General features: G+C 32.7%; 1 protein-coding gene across 1 annotated transcript in view; it reads right to left on the reverse strand.

The window, feature by feature from the left end:
- Pgap1 (post-GPI attachment to proteins inositol deacylase 1) overlaps window positions 1-27,535 on the reverse strand; it is an 81,801-nt gene that overhangs the window by 18,222 nt on the left and 36,044 nt on the right. Inside the window, exons 11-21 of the mRNA XM_015481182.2 lie at window positions 24,354-24,400; window positions 23,932-23,983; window positions 19,983-20,060; window positions 14,995-15,070; window positions 12,627-12,700; window positions 12,471-12,522; window positions 11,936-12,002; window positions 11,373-11,481; window positions 9,891-9,929; window positions 6,223-6,316; window positions 1,124-1,214 (exon numbers count right to left, since the gene is read on the reverse strand). Of these exons, the coding sequence (XP_015336668.1) occupies window positions 1,124-1,214; window positions 6,223-6,316; window positions 9,891-9,929; window positions 11,373-11,481; window positions 11,936-12,002; window positions 12,471-12,522; window positions 12,627-12,700; window positions 14,995-15,070; window positions 19,983-20,060; window positions 23,932-23,983; window positions 24,354-24,400 (779 nt within the window). The remainder of the gene's footprint in view (window positions 1-1,123; window positions 1,215-6,222; window positions 6,317-9,890; window positions 9,930-11,372; window positions 11,482-11,935; window positions 12,003-12,470; window positions 12,523-12,626; window positions 12,701-14,994; window positions 15,071-19,982; window positions 20,061-23,931; window positions 23,984-24,353; window positions 24,401-27,535) is intronic.

The following is a 27,535-nucleotide window of genomic DNA, read 5'->3' on the forward strand; positions in this document are numbered from 1 at the left end:
CCCCGTCTGGAACCCAGAATTCAGCCCTGAGTACGGTGCTTGCGCGGCTGGCAGAAACTGCAGCGCTGTAACCCTGCGTCTCTATCCCAGCGCACACTGCAGACTCTAGCCGCGGGGCGATTTGCTGAATAAGCAGTTACCCTCCGTGCGACAAACCTCTCGCGTTTGAGTCCCCGTAGCCGATCCTCGTGCGATGGAAATCCTTCCTCCAGGTTCCGGAGCACCCCACTATTGCTGGAAATTCCTAACAAGATATCCTTTAGCCGTCCTGACTTGTCATATTCCCACACAGTGAAGCAGCACACGGGGGTAATGCACTCCCCTCGCCGCCATCTTCCCGTCGTCTCTCCCTTTTTTTTTTTTTAAATATATATATATATTTTTAGTTTTCGGCGGACACAACATCTTTTGTTTGTATGTGGTGTTGAGGATCGAACCCGGGCCACACGCATGCCAGGCAAGCGTGCTACCGCTTGAGCCACATCCCCAGCCCTAAGTACCGGTTCTTAAACAAAAAATATAAAATACAAATAAATTAAGAATGGACTATCAACTACAATTAAGAGTTATAAAATATAGTTTATTATAGTTTCTATAAGAACAGAAAATGATCAGAGGCACTATTTTATCAATATTCTATAATAGTTTGTCAGTCTGGGATACTCAAATATCAGACCATATGTATTCATTTGCAAACCTTAAAGTAATGTTTTATTTACTGTCTAAGTTAAAACTGATGAAGTTCAATAATTATTTTTGGAATGACTATACTACTGAAATAAATGTAAATATGTTGATTAAGCCTTTTTCCTAAAAGAAAAATCCCATCCAATGAAACAAGTCAACTGCCAAATTTGTATGAACATTTACACTGCATTATATATCAAACATTTTTTAAACATATGTTTTTTTATAACTTTATTTATTTATTTTAATATTTATTTTTTAGTTTTAAATGGACACAATATCTTTATTTTATTTCTATATGGTGCTGAGAATTTAACCCAGTGCTTCATGCATGCTAGGTGAGCTCTCTACCACTGAGCCACATCCCCAGCACCTCAAACATTTTTATATAAAATAAAATTAAAATCATTATCACAGATAATAAAATAAAACTTACCCCAAAAGAAACTTAATCATAATTACGAAAGGATCAACTTTATATGGTTTGGCTTCTTTATCCAATATGGTAGCATATTCTAAGCAATAACCTGGTGATTTAAAAAAAATTACTTGCAACACAGAATTCACAGTAATTAAGTATGAAATATATTTTGCATTGTCAAGAGCAAGATGTTTTATGTCAGAAAAGCAAGGGACTTTGCTACCACCAGAGAAGAAACACTAAAAATTATTTTTAATTCAATGGTTCTTAGAAAATAGTAATTTGTGAAATAAATTTAGGAAGTCAAAGACACAGTTTCATCTCTTCACAATTCAATGATTCTTTTAGTATATTCAATGTTGTGCAAGTACTTCACTTCTTTTTTATTAATGAATAATACTCCACTGTATGGACATGATATTTTTATTAATATTCATTTAAATTATTTCTATGTTTTAGCTAATAGGAATAAATACTCTATGAACATTTGTGTACAAGTGTTTATATGAATGTATGCTTTCATTTCTCTCAGGTCTATTCTAGGAATGGAGATGCTGAGTCATATCAATAACTCTGTTAACCATTTGAGGAATTGTCAGATTGTTTTCCAAAGAAGCTATTCCATTTTATATTCCTCCCAGAAGTATATGAGGGTTCCAATTTCCTCCATAACCTTGTTAACATTTGGTATTATCTTTCTTACTATAGTCATTAAATTAAAAAAGTATATATCTCTGGAGTTTCTGGGCAATCTATTTGTGAATTTTGTATGTTTAGGAATCAAGTATCTAGTCTGCTGAAATTAAGAAGTATGAGGCCTCCCCTTCAGACTTTCAAAACCTTATGGGCAGGCTGGATATGTAACTCAATGCTAGCCTAACAAGTGTGAGGCCCTGGGTTTGATCCCCTACATTAGGTGTAGGGGGACCAAAACCAAATAGGTCAGATTTTTTTTTTTTTTGTAGTTGTAGGTGGACACAGTGCCTTTATTTTACTTGTTTATTTTTATGTGGTACTGAGGATCGAACCCAGTGCCTCACACATGCTAAGCAAGCACTCTGCCACTGAGCTACAGCCCCAGCCCCCAAACAGGACAGATTTTACATTCAAGTCTGGTTGATGTCATATCACTAGAATAATATCCCCCACACTCTCCTTTTCCCTTCTGATACTGAGGATCAAACCCAGAAGTGATCTACCACTAACCTGCAGCCCCAGCCCTTTTTGAGATAAGGCTTTGCTATTTCTGAAGCTGGTCTCAAACTTGTGATCCTTCTACCTCACTCCCCACCCTTATTACTGGGATTACAGGTATTCCTGGAATATAGTTTAACTCAGGTATAAATGAGCATGGAATGCAAACCCGAAGTTATATGAAAATAACAAAAGGCATTAAGTAGCTGTAGGATTTGGGGAGATGGATATGGTAGAGGTGATTTATGGACTACTTTTACATATTTTTACATATTTTGGTTCCATTATTTTCTCCTGCTTCTATTACTGTCCAAGCCCAAGAAAACAAAGATTAGGCTCTCAGGAAACTGTTCTAATTATTATATTCTGAGGATGGTTTTATCCATTTATCCTACATCTGCCTCTCCAGATCCATTCACTTTGCTGTTGACTCTGGGAGGCTTACTTTCATGCACAGGCTTCTAGATAGTTAAATTTAGTGAATGAAAGGTTCTAGTAGATAAGAGAGCAGGAAAAAAATGGTGTTAGAGAATGTATTTCCCTACCTTTCCCCCTACTGAGACACAGGCTGGCAGTATTGCTTGTTTCTATACCCAAGGTTGCAGCTCTAGTAACACTGCTCACTCCTACAGGTCTCTTAGGTTTCCTCCGTCTCTAGCTTGTACTTTATCATCTCTTGTTGGTTTCCCTTAACTCTGCACAAATCTTTGAAATAGTTCCTTCATTAAAATTTCAATAATTCCATTCAATGTGCCAGGACCTAAATGACATTGCTGATACGGCTAGCTTACTAAATGTGTACTGTATGTTTGATACAATGTTAGGCTCTAGAAATAAAATGGAGAACAATGTGCCTTTGATGAGGCTCTACATCTTAAGAGGTCCTCAAGAAGGAAGAAGCTTCAGGCATAAAGGTATAAAGTGCAAAAACAAATAAGGAATTTTCTTGGGGATGTATTAAAACTTAGAGGATTCCTAAACTCAAGAACCTGGGAGATATAGGTCATGAATTTTCTGTCTTCTTTAGCCACATGTAGGATGAAAAGTAGCTCTGATGCACTGGCCCACAGAAATAAAGACGGAAGGAAGCAAAGAAGGAAGCGAGGAAAAATAAGAAAGGAGGAAGGGAAAATGAGGAAGAATGAAAGAAGAGAGGAGAGGAAGGGGAAGGGAACAAACTAGGGTGACACAGGAGGAGATTAGGGGGCAGATGCCTACTAACAAAAGTATACAACACTGAACAAAGGTGCCAAAAGCATATGTTGGAGAAAAGACAGAATGGTACAGGCAAAACTGGATATCCATATGCAGAAGAATGAAGCTAGATTCCTATTTTTCAACTTGCACAAAAGTCAACTCAAAATGGAAAAAAATCTAGGAATTAGATTAAAAAAACTCTGCAACTTCTAGAAAAAAATATAGCATCAATGCTCTAACATAGGGACAGGCAACAACAGGACTTTCAAAGCACAGGAAATAATTACAAGAATAAATGGGATTTCATCAAATTAAAAAGCTTGTGCATAGTAAAGGAAACAAGAGCATAATGAGAGTCTCCAAAATGGGGGAAATTCTTTGCCAGCCACTCTTCAACTGAGATTAATATTGGGGATATATAAAGAACTCAAAAAACTTACCACCAAAAAAAAAAAAAAAAACAACCCAATGAACGGCACATGAACAGACACTTGTCAAAAGGACTACAAAGGGCCACTAAATATATAAAAAAGTGTTCAACATCTTTAGCAATCAGGAAATGCAAATCAACTATACTGAGCCAGGCACAGTGGCGCACGTCTGTAATCCCAGCAGCTTGGGAGACTCAGGCAGGAGGATCACAAGTTCAAAAGCCAGACTCAGCAACTTAGCAAGGCCCTAAGCAACTAAGTGAGACTGTGTCTTTAAATAAAATACAAAAAAAAGGTTGGAGATGTGACTCAGTGCCTGAGTTTAGTCCTTGATACCAAACAAACAAGCAAGAAAAAAATTACACTGAGATTTCATCTCACTCCAAGTGGAATGGCAATAATCAATAAAACAAATAGTAATAAATGCCAGTGAGGGTGTTGGGAAAAAGGAACACTTACATACTGTTGGTGGGATTGTAAACTAGCCACTATGGAAATCAATATGGAGGTTTCTCAAAAGATTAGGAATGGAACTACCATATGACTCAGCTACATCACTCTTCAGTATTTATCCAAAAGAATTAAAATCAGAATATTATAGTGATACATACATTTTAAAGCCGTGCAATTCACAATAGTTAAGTTATGGAATCAGCTTAGGTGTCATCAACAAATGAATAGATAAAGAAATGTGGTACATATATACAGTACAGTTTTATTCAGCCATAGAGAAAAATAAGATTAATAAGATTATGTCATTTGCAGGAAAATTTATGGCACTTGAGAGCATTATGTTAAGCAAAATAAACCAGACTCAAAAAGTGGAGGGTCATTTGTTTTCTCTAACACATAGAAGATACGGGGAAAAAAAAGGAAAAAATGGGAGGTGGTTTATGAAAATAAAAGGAAGACCAAAAGATTAGAGGAAGGAGATGAGGGGAGGGAGAAGGGAATGAAGAAGGGAGGTATTGGGGAATAAAGTTGACCAAATTATGTTAAGTTCACATACAAATATATCAAGATGAATCCTATTACATTTAATTACAGTGAACCAATAAAAAATTAATTATAAAAAGTACATAAAACTGAAATATTCCTGTAGCAGGAACAGCAACAAGTAGAGGCATGGGAATAGAATTTAAATATTATCAAGCCTACAGCTCTAATTACCTATTTATTTATTTAGTACTTCAGATTTAATTCAGGGGTGCTCTACTACTGCACTACAACCCCAGCCTTTTTATTTTGAGACAGGGTCTCACTAAATTGCTGATGCTAGTCTTGAACTTGTGATCCTCCTACCTCAACCTCCAGAGTCACTGGGATTACATGAGGTGCCACCATGCCCAACTTAATTATCAATTTATAAAAAATAGAGCAGTTAGAAAAAATGTTCAACTACACCTAGGGGTGTAATCAGCAAAATTCAAACTGTGAGAGACATAAACACACAAAAGCGGTTGGTTGTGTTTAATAAATTATGAGGCAAAAATAAAAAAACATGGAGGACAGAACTTTTAGCTTAAGAAACTTAATGATCAAATTTAGTGACAAATGGTAATGTGTGAACCTTATTTGGAAACTGTTCATATTTTTTTAAACAAATAATTTCATAATATTAGAGCATTAAGAATTTTACATGTATTATGATTATTTTGTTCCTTTTTAATACATAAATACTGAAAACTATTACATTAAGATTATTCTTCAAATTAACATATTTTAAAAAACAGTTAAATGTTCAGACTCAAGTTTATTTTTTTCATTAACAAATGATACTGTTACACAGATCAAATTGAAGGCAGACCAGTAGAATAGAAGAAGAGGAGAGGGGATGGAAAGGGGAGGTATTGGGGAATGAAATTGATCAAATTCTACTATTTTATTGTGTGCATGTATGAACATATTATAACAAATCCCACTGTTATGTATAATTATAATGCACCAATAAAAAGTAAAAAAAATTATACTAATAACAAAGTGATAGGCTAAGAGAATATAGTAAACTGCAGGTCTCAGGACTAGAAACTGGAGGTTTCTAGACTAGTTGCCCCAAACTAGTTTGGGATTGGTGGTCAGTAGAAGAAAAGTAAAACAATAAAATGAAATCATACACTATTCTAGAGTTTCCAAGAACAGTAGTGTCTACTAGTATTTGGCTATTTCTAAGAACTTCCTTATTATGTTTCCTAAGTCAACATAATTGAATTAAATACACACATGGCACTAACAATTGTTCCACTAATACTTATTCATAACAAAAACAACTTTAAAAATTATAAACATTTTTACCTGTTGAGAAAAGAGAGTATAACTGTCCTCCATAAGCAAGAAGGATACTAGATATAACATAAGCAGGAAGAGCTCCACCATGAAATCTAACTACCTAGAAAACAGATAAATCAATGGGCAATTTCTAAATATTCATGTTAATGAAATAAATGTACTTTAACACAAAATAAAAAAATTTTAAACACACACAAAAATTTATTGTTTATACTTCTCCTGACACAGCTACAAAGGTATTTCCAGTAACAAGTATCAAAAACTCTAAGTAAAATAAATGCTAATAACATATAGCATAGTATAAACATCTGATTTTTTTCAAAGGCATAATTGAATAGCGTATGCTAAAATTTTTCCTTCAAAGCATGTTTATCGAGTATTTAATATGTTCCGGCAAGACACTAAATACCTTATATACATTATCTCATATCTTCCTCCCCAAAACCCTTTCAAGTAGTTCTTTTCCCTATTTTATAGGTGAAGAAATCTAGGAATGAGGAGCCCAAGTACTTCCCACAATTGCAAATGTCATGGGCAAGTTACTTCCCCCTTCTTCTCTATGTGCTTATCAGTAAAATAGGAAAAAATAATAGTACTTATAGGTGGTTATGAAGATTAAACATGCTCATTTTGTAAAGCATTCAAAATATTAACTTACACAGTAACTATAAGATAATATTAGTTATAATTATGAACTCTTAATGCCCTTCAGTATCTTGGAAATTCAGTAAAACTGTAATTTAGACTCAGAGCCTAAGTTCATAACCATTATGTGACAGTGCCTCAAGTCAGTTGATCTAACCTGCAGAAAACATATCCATAATAAAAACAAAATATTGTTCTTTTTCTATATTAAATTTTTAAAGAAAAATCAGCATGGACTTAATCCATAGAATCTTTTTAGAATACATATCAACTCCCTTGGTAATTTGATGAACTAAATCTATGAAAATACAATATTACCTAAAATGTTGCATAAAATTTCAGGAAATTCAGAGTTTCCCTCCCTTAAGTTTCTCCATGGACTTCCAGGTTGAAAGAGATTAGAAAAATTTTTAAAAAACTTATATCTCACACTCACGATTTATAGTTTATAAGCTTCAAGTGGCAGGAAAGGAAAGTTGAAAAAAAGGGAAAAGGCCATTTTTCTACCTATTACTAAATGAAACTCACTGCCTGCTAATGGTACAGTAGGAAATATATAGCATAATTAAGTTACCAAGACTAATGTTAAACAGCCTAGCAGACTTATGAGTCAGATCTCTGGATTTAGTCGTCAGCTTTGCTCTATTTTTGTATTATTGAGCAAGTTATTTTGCCTTCTCTCTCCAGGGCTTCATCAGTAAAATGAGATAAACAGCATTTATCTCATAGAGGTGTAAGGTTTCAAAGTGTTTGCATCTGTTTAAAACACCTGGAATAGTAGTTGGCATATGGTTGAGAGACTGAAAATATTAGTTATTATTATTAATCATTAACATCCTTAACTGTCCTTAGAATTCTGGAACAGATCTTGCACAGAGTATTATATGTTAATATTTATATATTAAACATAAAATTTCTCTTACTGACAAAGGGACATTGTTATAAGTATTAAGTATTTATTCTCTTGGGCTTTGGATATAGCTGTGTATATAAGGTATGACTAAATCGACAACCATAAACTGGCCTCCATGGGCTATAATCAAACTGTAAGACTTGCTTAATTTGGCTTAGTATTTAGCACAATATTTCTTTAAACTTTGAATTAGATAACAACACTGAAAAAAATTTAAATATTTCACCTAAAAAAATTCCAAATTTCAGTTTCTCTTAACATCTAAATATTGAAATGATTTACTAGAATTTATGAAATTTACTCAGGAAAGTAACTTTCAATTTACTTTTTTGTCCTCTTTTTTCCTAAAACTAGATTAAAGAACATGAACACATTTTCCTCTTTTTATAGAAAGAAACAATTTTGTGAAAAATTATCTAAAGGCTAAATATTCTCTTAAGTGGTTTCTCTTTACTCCTGATTCTCTTAAGTGGTTTCTCTTTACTCCTTTTGCTCAATTTCCTGTGACTATATCAGCAACATTGTTTTTAAATAATACGCATTGTTTTAAAAAAATGAGTAAGACATATTAGACAATTTAAATTTGTTCATTTACCACCCCAAAACTGAAATCTTAAACAAGCAATAAAGAAGAACAGGCTATATTTTTCAATAATTTTAGGATTCAATTGCCATTCTTTGACACTTTAACAAGAACCCTCCTCTGATCTTGTAACACCAGTGCTTCCTTGCTCTTTAGAAAGATTTCCACATCTAAACAAAAATATTAGTCTGTCTTTTTTTTGGTATACAATTATGCTTAGTTGCAGCATACCAAGCTAACTTGACTTTTCATGTCACTAATTTGGATTATGGGCAACAGAGATGATAAGGATAAGAGAGCATGTAGTATCTTCACCATAAACCACTGTGTTCAATAACATGACTTTTGAACATGCTAAAAAAAATAATAGCATGAACTCATCTCCTCTATCACAAGCAAAATTTTTATTTTTTAAAAAAAATATTTATTTTTTAGTTGTATATAGACACAATACCTTTATTTTACTTACTTATTTTTATATGGTGCTGAGGATTGAACCCAGGGCCTCACATGTGCTAGGCAAGCCCTCTACCACTGAACCACAATCTCAGCCCTGCAAAATTTTTCTTAATGCCTTTTAACTTTTTAGAATATCAACTACCCATCATGCTATTTTCCAACTTATACTAACATTTGATGTTCCCTTTATAATTTAGCACACAATTTTTTTATATAATTACTCAGAATTTTATTATGTTCACAAATTTAATAATAATCATAATATAGCTCTAAGTGATTATAAGGAACAAATGAGATAATGCACATAAAATGTTTCTAATTTAATTTTGATTTGTGAGTTTTACAATTGCAGTATTATAACTTAAAGTAAAAAAAGGAAAATTCTACTATGCTTGGATAGCAAAATATAACCAATCAAAAAATAAAAGCTAAATAAAATTTTACTGAATTTTGAAATTATATAATTTTCCTGTCTAATCAATATTAGTGTATTTATTTCCAGGTTACATAATCCTGAAAATTATAATGATATTGAATAATAATATCTATATTTCTAATGCTGAATTATTTTTGTAACATGATTTGCAAATTAATTTTAACATTTATCTTGAATAAAATTTATTTTTAGCCTTTACATTATAACTGAGCATTCACATTATAAAAAGTTCTTTGAAAATGTTCACTTACGTGACAAACCCTATTTTATTGTGTCATGAATTATAGTGTAGTATGATAAATATGAAGGTCTTAATATGACATTCATTTAGGCAAATATATTGAGAATCAGGTAACAGCTCTTATTTTTAGGATGGATCAAATATGAAAGAATCACCTTAAAGTAAGAGTTGGCCAACCATGGCCTATAGATCAAGAATGGTTTTTAGATTTTATTAAATTGGAAGAATGAAGAATGAAGAAAAAAGGAGAAAGAAGAAACAAGTAGCTATAGCAGTGGGAGCAGCCAGAAATCGTGATTTGTTAAATTACTGATTTTATAGAAAAAGACTATAATCCTTTCTTTATGATATCTATTCACAAGACAATAAATAATCATGCAATAAAAATCTCTCTTACCTGTCCAAGTATTTGTGAAAAGGATGTCTTAACTGTCACCTAGTTTAAAACAATCATTTAAAAAGAGGTTATTTACCCTAGATTTTTCTAGTTCAATTTTATTAAACTATGTACTTCTACACATCTCTAGGTATAATAATTCCTATAATAATAAACCTAAAGGCATAAGAGATCTTCAAGAATCTTCTGCACCACGTTTAAATTAGACAAAATGTAGTTTCATCATTGAGTATATTTTCCAGTATTCTAATTCTTCAACAATTACAGCAATGCTATGGTATATAGGGTAACTGTTTACAACTGGATTATTTAATTAACTAGAATGTTATTAAAAGATCATGCTAGTTAAAAGAATTTAAGCCAAAATAATATTTGAAAATTAAATTCATTCTTAATAATCCTACCATAAGTAAAAAAAATTCATCCTTAATAATTCTACCTTTTTAAAGAAAAAAATAATCCTTTATAAAGAAAAATTAAGAAGTCTGCGAAAAGGAAATAAATTTTTGTTAGGGAAATTATGAATGTTTTGTCTGCATCTGACCTTTGTGGAAATACGCAATTTGGTTAAAAACATGGAGCATGCAGTATTTGGATCCAAACTGACAACACAACTCTTACTATCACTTCAGTATTAGAAACATAAACATGCAAGTTTAAAAATATAGCAAAGACCCTTTATTGTTAGCAAAGTAAGGTATCAAAGCATTCATAAATTCTATGAAATATAAAATAATTCATAATACAGGTCCAAATAAAACTTGGTTGTAAGAACAGATTCTATTAATTTGACAATGCGTATTCTAGCTCACCCTAAGAAAGTTCTAATAAAGAATTCAACAACTTAAAGCTTGAAGCTGAGCAGAATTAAGCTATGGACCAGAAACCTGTGATGTCACTACCATTAAAATGTGTATTTTAACCACTTAAATGTGAAATCCTTGGAACCTCGTATGTTCTGACATAGAGAAGGACTCTTAGTTCATGAATCCATAAATAAATAAAATATTCTTTGTTCCTTCTTTTAGGAGACAGTGATCTTTGGTAATAAAACAAACACAATAGGTACTAAATTGCACATACTAATGACTTAACAGAGCTTAAATAAATTAAAAGAAGATCCTTAAGCTATTCTGGTAGAAATAAAAACCAATAAATATCACATAAATTACTGTACTAAAGTCATGTCAGCTTCCAATTTTAGTTGATTATTCAATTTACAAGAGTTTGGATTTGGGGCTTTCAAATTTAAAAGGTTAATCTGCAGTTTCAATTTTTGTTTTATTTCTATTACTTATTAAGATGCATACATTTTCAAATGATCCAGATAAGAAAATACTGAAGTATTATAAACAGGAAAAATATTAAAATATTTCAAATGTCTATATCTTATTTTTATTCATTTCCACCCTACCATGTATCTGCAATTTCTACCTTATTCTATAACTAAATCTTAAAAGATTATAAATATATGCAACTTACCTCATACTGACAATCTGATGATGTGTACATTTTTAACAATGCCACATGGCTGTCATTTTCTGGTTGAGCAATATGAAGTTTCAGAGAAATTTCTGTGTTAGATGGAACCCTGAAGAGATAACTTAAATATCAATACTCAAGTACAACACGCTGGTAAAAACTGACTTAGCCATGGCTAAGTCTATCCTCCCCACAATACAATGAAATAATGTAGAGGAAGCCAGATGACAGACATACTATTACAGATGAACACTTTTTCAGTTACATTAGAATTGTTTGAACACTCCCTCTCTAGGACTCAGGAGTTGGAGGAGTGTGGAAAGGTAGGTGTTAATGTTTTAAGCAAGTGAGGTTTAAGTTCTATGTCATTCAATAAAACAATTTATTAAATTAGATATATAAATAGATACAATTGATATAACTAAATTGTGGGCATGATGCTACATAAAGGCTATAAATATTTTACATTTTCCTTTCATAATTCATATAATTAAAAAAAACTAAACTACACAGAGTATCTATTTTATTCAAAAACACCAAAGTTTAAAGTAAATTCTACATACTGTGCAATGGTTAGTGAATCTTCATAAGACCAGGGAATATGAAGTTTATAGATACTAGTTATTTCTTCTGTTAAAACACAAAGGAAAGACGTATTATTCACCATGTTACCTTTACTTTTACATAAGCTACTTAATACCAAACTAATTACACAACTGTCCATTTTAAAACAAAAAAAAATCAGTAATGGTTATACAGCATAAGAAATTATGAATTCTTAAATGCTTTCTTTAGGCTTACAAAAGGTATTAAAAGTATATAGATAATACTAAGAAACTGGAAAATATTAAACAGCCAAATCTGAATTACTACTATAATAAGACATAAAGACATACTGAAACATGAAGATAATTTTAAGAAAGGGTCTATGCTAAACCCTTGGGAAATATAAACATCTTTTTTATTACTTTTTTATGTCATATAAAAATATATGAAAAAACAGATGTGAAAAAATATGACAGAAGATTCAAGTGAAGACTTATTGATTCTTCAATTGACAATACTATTTTCTACATATTTTTCAGAAAATACATTTACCTCTGACTCCTGAGCACTTGCTTACCACGTTGATTTTAAAAGCTTGGTATATCTAATAGAGTTTGACCACAAAAACAAAAAGCAAAAGTTTATTTGTTTGTTTAACTAAACGGTAAAGTAAAATCAACTCCTTGTTGTTGTAGTCAGGATAATTACCTGTCCAAAGTTCAGAAGCTCTATATTATAGTATAGGCCACTTGTATTTAATACCACTTTCCTTGAAGATAGTCCTGTTGAATTAAAAGTAGTGTTAGAGTACTAAAGAAATTTTGAAAATATACTGACTGCTTAAATAATAATAAAAAAATGAAAACAATTTATATAACAGTTTCTCACTTCTGGTATGGAGGATTCAACTCCTAAAGAATCCAAACCTCCCACAATAAACACTGGACAAAACACAGTATTTATAATAACTTTTAATTATATCAATGTGCTTTTTTAGTCAAGTACTTGTTTCTAATTTCAGAAAGGTAAGCTTTCTTTGCAGATGTTTTATTTTATAAGTTTGGTATCTTTAAAAACATAGGTAATTTAGAGTTGTCATTTCTGTATTTTTCTGAGAATTTTTTCCTCCCACCACAAAAAAAAAAGAAAAGAACATGTAGAGAAAGAGGAATAAAAACCTTATGGTAAGTTTCCTATCTTAAGTAACAGATTTTTTAATCTAAAAAAAGTTCCTAATATCCAAAACTGAACTTGAATAGAACAATATACAATGATATTGTACTATAAACAGACCAATGAATAAGATAGATTCATGAGGTTATACTGTCATAAATAAAAAAACGAACAAGTACGTGGGAGAGAAGGGACGACTCTATACCTCAAGAAGAATTTAATAAATTCTGTATTTCTTTCTTTTTTTTTAAAGAGAGAGAGAGAGAGAATTGTTTTTTAATATTTATTTTTTAGTTCTCGGTGGACACAACATCTTCGTTTGTATGTGGTGCTGAGGGTCGAACCCGGGCCGCCCGCATGCCAGGCGAGCGCGCTACTGCTTGAGCCACATCTCCAGCCCCTAAATTCTGTATTTCTGTAGACTATCAGTAATATTTACTAAAGTCTAGCTAAACCAATGGATGCTAAATTGATGAGTTATTTTGAAGGAAACAGGATAATTACACATTCTCTAAGCACTTCCCCAAAATATTTATTAATTACAACATAAAAAGCCATAACTTCAAGTAGAGAAATGTGGCAGGCACCACCTTAACCAAGAAATCAAGGTTAATATCACTAGTAATTATATATATTAATGTCACATATCCTGATGTGATGCACTGAGAAATACACATCACATCTGTGGAATTCTTGGCAAAAATGCATAACCTCAATCTAATAATAAGAAAGCATTAAGACAAATCCAAACTGAAGTATATTCTACAAAATAATTGACTAGTATTCTTCAAAGGTTTTTAAAGTTAAGTAAGACAAGGAAAGACAAAGAAACTGTCACATATTATTATGGGAGACTAAGGAGACATGACAGCAGAATGCAACATGAGCAAAGGGAAAGGGAAGACATCAATAGTAAAACTGAGTAAAGAACAAATAAAGCCTGCACTTTAGTTTATATTATTGCACAAATGCTGATTTCTTAGTTTTAAAAACTGTGCTATTTTTACAAAAGAGGTCAAGATTAGGGAAAGGTGGGTGAAGAATGTAAAGGACCTCTGTACTCTTTTCTAACTTTTCTATACATCTAAAATTATTTCAACAAAAAGCTTAAAAGAACAGAGAATTCTTGAAACCTTCATAAGATATACAGCAATTTTTACCCTTTAATAAAAATGTTATAAAAAGGCCGGGGGGGCTGGTGTTGTGGCTCAAGTACTTGCCTAGCATGTATAAGGCAGTGGGTTCGATCCTCAGCACCATATAAAAAAAATAAATAAATAAAACAAAGGTATTGTGTCCATATACAACTAAATATGTGTGTGTGTATGTGTATATACATAGGTAAATATTTGTGTATATTTATATAGGTAAATATATGTGTGTGTGTATATATAGGTATGTGTGTATATATAAAGGTATTATGTACATATACAACTAAATATATATATATTTAAAAGGCCAGTATTCAGTATAAATTTCACATAAGGAAACATACACACACACCCCTACAAGTATATATGATTATGAGAATTTGTCTTTTAAAATTGACTCTTATCATAAGATGACTGTGGGTCCAGTATTAAATGAGAATCAAACCACGGAACCACATCATATGGTTATCTCAAGAAATATACTAGAAATATTGTATTTAATGTTAGTAGGCTCTGCTTTATTGCAACGAAATGGCAAACTAAATCAGCACTCTGTTAAAAATTAAAGCAATTCTTGGGCTGGAGTTATGGCTCAGTGTTACAGTGCTTGCCTGGTGCACTTGGGGCACTGGGTTTGATCCTCAGAACCACATAAAAATAAAATAAAGGTATTACGTCCACTTACAACTAAAAATATATATAGTAAAAAAAATTAAAGCCATTCTTCTAAGTTCCAAAAACAAAGTACTTACCAAAGGAAAAAAGATGAGTTACAGGAAGCTGTATGGATCTTGTCTCTTTTTTAAAGAATTCACAATCTACAACAAACTGAAATATAAATAATTGATTTATTAGTAAAGTAGAATTAAATTTATAGTGAAATGCTTTGATGTTTGAGTGGGAAATAGAAGACTATAATAATCTCAGCTTTGGAGAAAGTATCAGTGATCAAATATAATAATCTCTACTTAGGTGTCAAGAATTCCTCAAGGAGAGATGCCATACTGTGAAAACTTGATAAACAAGCCTAACTTGATTAAATAAGTTAATGAAAATTATTAGTGGATCATTTCTATAACAATAGATTCATAGCAAAGTTTTCTTATAATTTGTATTATAAGTATTTGCAGAAGGTCATTAAAGGATGAAACAAAGATTCATAATTCAATATTAAGGATTCAAATACATGCCTGAATATGTTGAAAATGAAATTTTGTTACATTTTTTTTTTAAAAAAATCCTGCCTTTATCATGTGTTTTTTGTCTAATTAGACTATACAAGGCTTTTGGAGATTTACTGCCATTCATGGATTATTTAGATTATAGTAGACAGAAAAAGGCTTACTATGGCTTATGAAAAAGAAACGTTTTTCAAAAAAGAAAACTTAAAGTTTAACATCTGCACCATTATCATTTTTGTAAGAACAACATTTCTTTTTTATAACATTTCTAACATGGAGTTAAGAAACTTTGTTCTCAGTTATCTGTAGGAGGAAATGTTTCTGGTAAAAGCTCAAGGTCAGCCAGGCATGGAGGTGCAGGCCTGTGATCCTAGAACTGGGGAGGCTGTGGCAGATCAACTGAGGTCAGGAGATCGTGACCAGACTGGTTAATGACACTCCAGCTCAAAAAAATAAAATCAAACAATGCAAGATCATTAAAATAATCCTCACAATTCAATCAAATTATTTTGATCATAGGAACTGAAGAAAAAATTAACACCTGTGGGATCTAACACCTGTGGGATCAGACACCTAAACCTTGGATGGTTGAAGCAATGTCTTTTGTTTGCCTCTTCAGTAGATTTGGTCGTTCCTGAAAGTGAAAAGCAGATGAGGGAAACTGCTATTAAACTATAGAACATATGTGGGGGAAAAAAGGGAAAGCTTGTTAAGGACCTTTGTTTTTAATTTCTCATAAGGCAAAGAACAACGACATTTTCACTACAGAAAACGGTTGTTAAAAGACTACAGAAGTCATTTATTGAACAGGATTATATTCATTATGTTTTTTCAAAGTGCTGTTGGTGAGTCATTACCCGAGACAAGGAAATAGTTTTTATATGCAATTTCTTTCTGTTTTTAAATGTTTTTTAGTTGTTGATAGACATTTATTTATTTATTTATTCATTTATATGCGGTGCTGAGAATCGAACCCAGTACCTCACACATGCTAGGCAAGTGCACTACTGCTGAGCCACAGCTCCAGCCCCCTTTATATGCAATTTCAATCACTTTGACAGACCTTAAAAGAGCGTGCTATAGGGATACTGCTACATCTATGTTCATAGCAGCACAATTCACAATAGCTAAACTGTGGAACCAACCTAGATGCCCTTCAATAGATGATGGATAAAAAAAATGTGGCATTTATACACAATGGAGTATTACTCTGCACTAAAAAATGACAAAATCATGGAATTTGCAGGGAAATGGATGGCATTAGAGCAGATTATGCTAAGTGAAGCTAGCCAATCCTTAAAAAACAAATGCCAAATGTCTTCTTGGATATAAGGAGAGCAACTAAGAACAGAGCAGGGAGGAAGAGCATGAGAAGAAGATTAACATTAAACAGGGACGAGAGGTGGGAGGGAAAGGGAGAGAGAAGGGAAATTGCATGGAAATGGAAGGAGACCCAAAATTACATATAAGAGGAAGTGAGGGGAAAGGGAACAAAAAACAAGGGGGAGAAATGAATTACAGTAGATGGGGTAGAGAGAGAAGATGGGAGGGGAGGGGAAGGGAGGGAGGATAGTAGAGGATAGGAAAGGCAACAGAACACAACAGACACTAATATGGCAATATGTAAAAAAGTGGATGTGTAACCGATGTGATTCTGCAATATGTATACGGGGTAAAAATGGGAGTTCATAACCCACTTGAATCAAATGTATGAAATATGATATGTCAAGAGCTATGTAATGTTTTGAACAACTAATAATAAAAATTTAAAAAAAAACCATAAGTTTTATTACTGCTTTAAAATTTTTGCTGTACCTTTAGTGTTGCCTAATGGAATAAATCCTTATCCAAGAAAGAGAATTAAAAGGTCTCTAAACATCTCTCTAATAGGATTAATTATTTTGTTTTCTGTCATTAAAAATGCAGATAATTGCATATTTGTATTTTCAAAAAACATAAAGAAATGCATCAACTTAAAACTTTTTCACCCTGCTCATTTGAACATGTGTCATCTTCTGAAGATAATGCTTATAGATATGTAAACATTATGAAAGAGATAAGTTATCATCTTAGTGAGACAAGGTAGTGCAACAATAGATTTAGCAGTGTCACTTTCCAAAGAGCACTAAGACATATTACAAATTTATTAGGCTGCAAAGACTGTACATTTTCAGAAAGACTAATAAATTTCTTGTCATAATCAGGGAGGACCTTTCAAAGTTTGGGGAAGATGCTAGATTCATTCAAAACCAACTTACCTGGTAGAAAACCCCCTAAAGAGAACTTTTAGTATTGAAGATGTTGAATTACCTCTCATTTGAGCTAAGCAAAACAAAACAATGAATCCATTATAAGGTACTTGTGAGACTCAGTCTTTGAAATGACTCCCAACTATATCCCCCTTTTCATTTCCCTATTTCTTTTAAATTTCCTTATTATTTTATCTATAATCTCATTAATTTTCTCATTCAAGAAATATTTTTTAGGGACCTCTATGAGATAGTCATTAAAAGTTGAGAATACAAAGTAGAATAAAGCTTATCTGGTTGTTACTCTCAAAGTTTACAATATGGTAATGGCAATAAGGACATGGAAATTATAATTTAATGTTATAAACTATTCAAAGAAGTTATAAACAGAGTATGAGGGAAGTAAGTAAAACATTATTGGAGGAGTCTGGAAAAGGAAGAGGGAACCCTTAGGTTGGATCTTGAAGGATAAGTCTGCTGGGTTAAATGGACAAAGAGGAGAGCAGGGAGCTCTCTTACCTTCTTTCCTCCCCACTAATTGTCTCAAAATCAACATCCTTTTATTTACACTCACTTCCCTAGTACAGCTCATATAACTTCTTTCTTTTTTTAATATTTTATTTTTTAGTTGTAGTTAGACACAATACCTTTATTTTATTTTTATGTGGTACTGAGGATCAAATCCAGGGCCTCGCACGTGCTAGGCGAGCGCATTACCGCTGAGCCACAATCCCAGACCAACTTCTTTCATTTTCAAAAAGTATTTTTTTAGTTGTAGATGGACACAATAACTTTTGTATGTTTGTTTTTCTGTTTGTTTAGTGGTGCTGAGGATTAAACCCAGTGCCTTACATGTGCCAGGCAAGCGCTCTACCACAGAGCCACACAACCCCAGCCTCAAATAACTTCTTATGATGTGCCTAGTCTTCTTATTTCTGATCCATCCTCTGCCATAAATAGATTAATCTTCCAAAATGAATTATCTCTGATAACATTACTACTGTGGTAAAAAGGCTTAGAGCTTCCTACTGACTTCTGAATTCCAAACAAAGCCTCTACAATACCACCAAGAACTACTTTTCCAGACTTTTCTCCCATTGTTACACTACCCCTGGTGGCCATCCTTTTAAAATTATATACTCATTCACTGTATCCCAAATACATACCATGCTTTCACATTTCTGTGCTTTTTGTTTTCACTATTTCTATGCCATTATAATTTTTCACAATGATGAGTTTCTAGAATATGGCTAGTACAACTAAGGAACTAAATTTTAAATTGTATTTAATTTTAATTAGTTTATGTTTAAATAGCCACTTATGCTAGTGATTTTTTTTTTTAATTGACAACATAGGGCTAGAACGTTCACTCTACCTATAAAAATTCTAAAACTATCCTTTTAGGACATTTTAAATATCACTCCAATATAAAGCCATTTTTTTTTCTTTACTGGGGATTGAAAACAGGGGCATTTTACCACTGAGCTAAAACTCCAGTCCTATTTATTCATATTATTATTTTGAGACAGAGTCTCACTAAGTTGCTTAGGGTCTTGCTAAGTTGCCGAAGCTGGCTTGGAAACTGCAATCCTCCTGCCTCAGCCTTCTGAGTTGCTGGGATTAGAGGTACGTACCACCATTCTTGACTTAAAGTCACTATTGATTCCTTCAACCAGATCTCTCTTCCTTTTATGCTTTTCATGTACTTGCTATATTCTAATTTGTATTATATATACTTGTATATTTCTTTTTTCTCACTGCTCCCCTACCTAGGAGGGTGACAAATGAGTGTCATTTGTGTATTTCCTATGATTCTTGTTAGTCTTTTGTTTTGGTACCAGGGATTGAGCCCAGGGTGCTTAACCACTGAGCAACATCCCCAGCCCTTTTTCTATGTTTTATTTAGAGACAGGGTCTCGCTGAGTTGCTTGAGGCCTTGCCAAGTGGCTGAGGCTGGCTTTGAACTCACCATCCTCCTGCCTCAGCCTCCTGAGATGCAGGGATTACAGGTGTGCATCATCGCACCCAGCCTTTATTAGTCTTGAATATGAGGGTATCTAATAAACAACAGATTTTGAAAGACTGATAGATAAATGGGAACTAGTTCTCACTTGGAACAAAGGGACTTGAATTTATTCTGCTTAGTTCAAGTTGGAGCAGATCATCCTAATAAATTAACAGTCTGAAGTGAAGCATCATTGTTTTAGATACCCCTATAATAAGAATTCATCAAAAAATAAATTTAAAATTCAGCATGGATAGCCCCAAACATTCTGATAACATAGAATAATACCTTGATCCACTTGTTACCTTACTTCCATGAATAGATGGTACATAAACAACAAGATGAGACAAAGATGGATAGTCTTGAAGTCTTAACGTCAGAGACTGAAAAAAAGATAAAAAAGCTACTTTTATTTCTTAAATAGACAAAGATTAGAATATGCTAAAAGAAAGATAAATTACAAACACTTGTTTCTCAATTAGTTATTAAAAAAAACATTTCATAGAGTGTGTGCTTAGCATATGTAAGAGATCCCTGGATTCAATTCCCAGCCCCGGCCCCACACACACACTTCAAATTTATGTTCCATACTTCATAATATGCCCATGTTTACATTTTCAGGTAAATAATTAAATTTACAGAAAATCAGATTCCTAATAATTATGTTAAATATGAACTTCTCAAAATATTCCTTGACATATCCCTTCACGTAAAACAAATGGCACTTAAAAAACATTATTTTATAATGCACTATATACACTTTATTTTATATCATTATTTTCAGCATTGGTATATTTTTTTGTAATCGGACTCTTTGTTACAGATGGCAATACAGCATTATTTCCATGTTTTGGTAGTATATGACGAAGAACACTGAGTAGTTGATGAATGGATGACAGGTATGATGGAAAACTTTTATAATTTTAATCTCAAATGATTCTGAGTTTAAGTAGTAAAGAGTTGCAGATAAATGGTATAGATAAACATCATGCCCTGAAATTTATTTTAAAAATAACAAACACATAATATGGCTAATAATGTATCCCACTGAAGGAAATAAATTTCTCAAAGGAAAGATTCTATCATCCATGTTTTGAGGAATAAATAGGTAGGAGATTGATCTATTTAATAAAATAAAAGCCTCCCAATAAAGTTTTTTTAATTTTATTTATTCTAATTTGTTATATATATGACAGCAGAATGCAATTCAATTCATATTACACAAATAGAGCACAATTTTTCATGTCTCTGGTTGCACACAAAGTAGAGCCACACCATTCATGTTTTCATACATGTACTTAGGGTATTGATGTCTGTCTCATTCCACCATCTTTCCTAGCCCCAACCCCCACTTCCTTCCCCTCCCTCCCCTTTGCCCTATCTAAAGTTCATCTATTCCTTCTACACTGCACCCACATCCCCATTATGAATCAGCATCCTTATCTCAGAGAAAACATTCAGCATTTAGTTTTTCTGGGATCAGCTTACTTCACTTAGCATAATATTCTCCAACTCCATACATTTACCTACAAATGCCATGATTTTATTCTTTTAATGCTGAATAATATTCCATTGTGTGTATGAACCACATTTTCGTTATCCATCAATCTACTGAAGGTGTACACCTAGGTTGGTTCCACAATCTAGCATGGTGAGAGATAGTGGCTTAATTTCACTTTGTTACATATGGATTTCCAGTTTTCCTAGCACCTTTGTTGAAGAGGCAATCTTTTCTCCCACATATGTTTTTGATGCCTTTGTCTAATATAAGATCACTGTAATTATGTGTGTCTGTCTCTCTGTTCTCTACCTTTGGACTACAAGTCTATTTTGTTGCTAATACCATGCTGCTTTTGTTACTATTGCTCTGTAGTATAGTTTAAAGTCTGCTAATAATGATGCCACTGGCTTCACTGTTCTTACTAAGGATTGCTTTAGCTATGCTAGGTCTCTTATTTCTCCCAGTAAAGTTTTTAATCCAGTTTTTCTCCTGGAAATAGATGTGGGATGTATTAAGAAATTCCTATAGCAGTTAAATTTTTTCCACTCGTTTTCAGAAACATTAATGTGGCCAAGTAGGACCGAGATGCTGAAGCTAAAAAATTGTCAGTGAGTTGAATGGCCCTCTAACAACCTGACAAAAAGCCTAACTTAGCAGTCTCTGGCCATACCCATGTGTTATAATTAAAGGGCCACATAAATCAGTTATATCCCACCAGACAAATGGTAGATAATTAATTAGGAAGTACCTGAATATTTTTGTGTAGCTATTTACTCTAATAGCTTCTAAGTATTTATTTCAAACAATGGCAAAGTTTTGAATCTTGAAGTGCTTCGTTGAAGGATTCCATCTACTTTTTCACAGTTTAGTCAGTAGAGATGCCTAAAACTGATACAATTCTCATCTGACATTACCTTTTTAAATATAATATTAGCATGAATAAAACCTACGAAGTTTTCACTCTAATCACTCCTTTAACCTTGTAGCAAAATAATTTTTTGCTACTTACAAACAGTTAACTCACATTATATTAAATATTGATTTTCATTAAAAGTTTATATCTAATAATTATAACCTTTTTAATTTGAGATTGCCTAAGGTTGTAGAATATTATTATTATTATTATTATTATTATTATTATTATTATTATTTTATTTTATTTTTGGTGCTGGGGATCAAACCTAGGGCCTTGTGAATGCAAGGCAAGCACTCTACCAACTGAGTGATATCTCCAGCCCAACTGTAGACTGTTATAATCTTTGTTTTCTAACTTCTCTCTTCTAGCATTCTCTACAGAAAGCAAGCTGCTGGAATAGCTTATTCACCCAGTTGTTTTTTAAATTCAGAACAAATGGCACAGGGGCCTAGCTTTTGATGAACACATTGTTCAATCTTTGGAAATCTAAAAAAAAACAGTATTAGCATTTTACAATTTTAAACTACAGGAGCAAAGTACATTTTATAAGGTTTTTATTTGTTTGTTCCTAACTCTTACATTATAATATGGATAGAATATCTAAACTGGAATTCAAGGAAACATTTAATAAACTGTATGAACAATGATCATTAAATATATCCTAATACTTTAGTTTGTTCTGAGCCTTCCTAGAAGATTAGGCTTGAACCAGTGAGTGATCTTAAAAATGTACATGAGTCAAATTACTTCCTTACAATCTGTAGGGAAATTAAATAATAGAAATATAAGTAATATCCATTTCACGAATGAATATGCACAAAGTAAAGACTGAACAAGGTGACAAAAAATTGCAACCATTCAAGTATAAATGATTTGCAATTATGTTTTCTGCCATCATTCCTCTCTGTTAAAGTTTCTCTCTTCAGTACAAACTACATAGACAAATAAGTATAAACATTCATAAGCAAAAGTAACTTAATTATTATTAATTAGAAGATAACTGGGACCAACCAGATTGATTTCATTTTTAAGCCTATGAGTCTAGCACTCATTAGGAAAATACGTTTTATTTTTAAAGTACAGATTTATTTGAAGACTTTACTATCTATTCTAGCATAATATTATCAGTTATAATAAATACAATTTGGAAATAATAACATCAAATTTTAGGATTATTTTGCCTTTTCATTCATATATTTTGAGAATATACAAATAAACCTTTAAAAATACACTTGCTAACCTATCAATATACTTAAGGAAATCACCAACAGTTATTAAGTAAATCTCTGCTGTGATTTATTACCCTGGAGAATTCTAGACAAAGGTAAATTATCCAAGTGGGTAATCACAATGTTAAACGGAAGTTATCTGGTAAATTATTTCAAGTTTCTTTGGAATGCCCACTTCCCTACTATAGGTACTTCCTCCCAAAATGAAATGCTGAGTATAATACATTAATCAGTTTGTAGTTTAAGACAGACCATTTAAATAAACTCTCATATTTAATATTAAAAATCTATCTAGCTCTTTTGGCATGATGCTCTAACATATAGAGACTTGGAATACTGTTTTAACTTCTAAGTTTCTTTTCTTTTTTGAAGGGTTAGGCACTGAACCCAGGGCCTTATGTATGCTCCAATGAGCTGCACCCCAGCCTTTAATATTAATTGCATGTTGTTTCTTCTCATCACATAGACTTCTAAAGAAAATATTTCTAAAATGTAGTTAGTAATCTCATGTTTACTTAATAATTAAATTAATAAAAGTATATTTTAAAATGTCTATAGGCTCAAGTATCTTTTCACCTGAATATTAAAATTGTAAAGCTATAATTTACCTTAATTGTTGGCAGAAGTTCAGCTTTCCATGATAAATCAACTCCTTGCCGGCTTTGAAATAAATACAAAAATATAATTAAAGAACAACTATATTAAAGTTTTATAAATTAAATTTCAGAGGAAAAGGATACCATCTACAAACCTAAGAGTTATAACTGAAGTCTAATAAGTCTATTCCACTAAACTCTGTCCACATAGTTCCCCTGGCAACAAAAACACTTTTTCCTAACAATGACTTTCAATGTGTACAAAAACTACTAGTATAGTCACAGCTCTTACTTTTCATTTAAAAATCAATACTATGATTTAATACAGAATGAAAATGAGTATAAGAATATATGAAGCTATTCCAAAAGTGTGACTTCTGAATGTTGCTTACGTTGACAAAAATGAAAATGAAGGGCATAGGTTCAAGACTTACCACATAGAAGTGCTGTTTATGCAGCCAAATATCCAACTGTTTGTATCCTGTTAATTAATAATGCAAAGCAAAACATATTAAATATTATACTAAATGATTATATAAAACAAGCATCTTCAACACTTTCCTATTATATAAGTAGGGGCAAAGGAAACAAAGTAGCTATGATTCTCACAAGTCACACAGGTCAAAGACAGGCAAAGATGTCTAATGTAAAACTGGAAAGGTAGGTTAAGTAGTTAACCTAGAGAGTGACCTAATAGGATCTCAGCATATCACCTATGCATTTTTAATTGGTGAACCAAAATTTTCAAAGAATTCACTAATGTCCATGCTTTAGATAGTTATGCAGTAAGCAACCTACATTTTAACAAAAATAGAAATATGAATTAGAGATAGACTCTTATAAAAACATAAATCCTGGGCTAGGGATATAGCTCAGTTGGTAGAGTGCTTGCCTCGCATGTACAAGTCCCTGGGTTCAATCCCCAGCACCACACACACACACACACACACACACACACACACCCCTACTCAAATAATTAACAATTAAAAATAACTTTTATTTAAAAATATAACAATTACTGTATTAGGACTTTTACTTTATTATTTTAGCTCCCATTTGATTATTAGCAGATAACTTCTACACAATTAGGAACATGTATAGACTGAGGCACAATTCCAAGGGCTTTACCAGCATGGGACTAGAATGCTGCATACTATTATGATGTTTTAACAACATTCTGTACTCAACTTTACCCACTTAAAAGTGGTATGACCCAACATCTTCTAACTTTTAAGGTAGTCAGAGCAATGAAAATTCAACAACTAAAATCCTACCAGAATGTAGGGAGTAGCATTGTTATCTATATAATTCGTTCTTAGTTATTATAGATAAAACCATGAAGAAATCCACCTGTTCATTCAGGAGCACTTTACCACTGAACTACATACCCAGTCCTTTTTATTATTTTGAGGCAAGATCTTGCTAAATTGTTGAAGCTGCCCTCAAATTTGTGATCCTCCTCCTTAGCTTCTCAAGTAGCTGGGATTACAGGCAAGCACCACCATGCCCAGCAACAAATTATGTTAGGCCCTCAGGGAAAATAATGAGTTTGGCAGACACAGACTCTGCCCTCACAGAGCTTAAATAGAACGTTAAGCCATTTCTGAAGAATATAGAAAACAGAAAACAAAAACATTGTGATACTTCTCTGCTCTCTACTGCAGACAAAATCTTTGTGTGACTCCTATATTAATTACCTGTGCTTCCCCAAAAGACAATATGTCATTATAAAGCAATGCAACATAATAGACAGGCATAGCTCAGATGAAGAAAATCTAACAGTGTCTAAAGATCCAATACACTTTTTCCCCCCCAGGGGTAGGTGTACCAGGGATTGAACTCAGGGGTGCTTAACCACTGAGCCACATTCCCAGCCCTTTTTATTTTTCATTTACAAACAAGGTCTCACTAAGTTACTTATTAGGTCCTCACTAAGTTGCTGAGGATGGTTTTGAACTTGCAATCCTCCTGCCTCATCCTCCCAAGTTGCTGGCATTACAGGTGTGCACCACTGCGACTGGCCCTAACCCACTCTGTAATGGGTTTTTGTAGCTCCTAACAAAGCCTATCCTCAAAGGTAAACTTCATTATAAAAAGTGATAATATTCCATACAACCTACTTCAGTGTATAGAAAAGTCTGGACCATTCATCATAAGATTGAATAGATAATATACTATTCAAGTCCCCACTAATATATACCATGTTGATATAATCTCTATGTCAAAGAACAATTTCAAATCATCTAGAAAACTTTCCTAACTCACCCAACTACAAGAACTGTAATGAAAGCCTTAGAAGTTACTCAGGAATTACTAATTCCTAAATAAGAAAGAAAATACTACTATTCAAAAATGTTATTCTCAGATTCTGTCTGCAGTAAAAACAAAATAATAATGTCTTCAATGGCTGCTAAAATCATTAGATGTGATAAAATAGGGATATAGTTCTACTTATAGAACATTCTTACCACAAAAAATTTAATTTGAATCTAATCAAGATTCTAAATGTAACTACTAGTTTTCAGAAAACAATAGGGCATAAAGGGAAAAGGTAAGAGGGTTATTAGAAAGGAGACTTAAGATCCAGGAACCTAAGACAATGTATACACTTCAATTTTTTATTCAAATAATTTAAAATTTAAATGAGTGAGCTAGCCAGCCACGGTGGCACATGCCTGTAATCCCAGGAACTTGGGAGGCAAATCAGTGAGAACATAAACAATTCAGTGAGGACGTAAGCAACGTAAGAAGATCCTGTCTCAAAAAACAAAACAAAAACATGTGAGCTGAGGAAAACTGAATAATGAATATCAGATGATATTAATGAATCAGTACTAATTTGGTTAAATAAAATAATGGCATTATAGTAATATGTAAAATCCTTATCTGATAGAAAAACATATTCAAGTATCTGTGGATAAAATGATAAGGTGCCTGGGACTTAAAACAAAAAAAGAAAAACACTTGAGCCCAAAAAAAGGTGGGAAGGAGCCAGGCGTGGCGGTACACATCTGTAATCCCAGCAGCTCAGGAGGCTAACGAGTTCAAAGCCAGCCTCAGCAAAAAGCGAGGTGCTAAGCAACTCAGTAAGATCCTGTCTCTAAATAAAATACAAAATAGGGCTGGGGATATGGTTCAGTGGTTGAGTGCCCCTGAGTTCAATCCCTGGTACTCCTTACAAAAAACATGGGAAGGAATAAATGACATAAGAATGACAGAATGTTGGGGCTGGGGTTGTGGCTCAGTGGTAAAGTGCTTGGTTTGATTCTCAGCACCGCACATAAATAAAAAAAATAAAGTTCCATTGACAACTAAAAAATATTAAAAACAAACCAAAAAAAAGAATAACAGAATGTTGATAACTGTTAAATCTGTGTGCTGGTTACAAACTAAGTCATTATTATTATTTTGGCTCTACTTTTAAATATGCTTGAAAACTTCTACAATAAAAATTAAGAAGTTTTTTTTTTAAATTCACCACATGACTTTATAGTACTTAATTTACAGACATTAAATATGATTAAGGGCCCCTACAATTAGCCAAATGGATAATTTGTACTTTGAGGAGCATTCTTCTCAATATAACAGGCTTCCTCCCTCCCTTTCTTCCTTTTGT

Source organism: Marmota marmota, unplaced genomic scaffold (genome assembly GCF_001458135.2).
Source record: "Marmota marmota marmota unplaced genomic scaffold, marMar, whole genome shotgun sequence".
NCBI classification, from domain to species: Eukaryota; Metazoa; Chordata; class Mammalia; order Rodentia; family Sciuridae; genus Marmota; species Marmota marmota.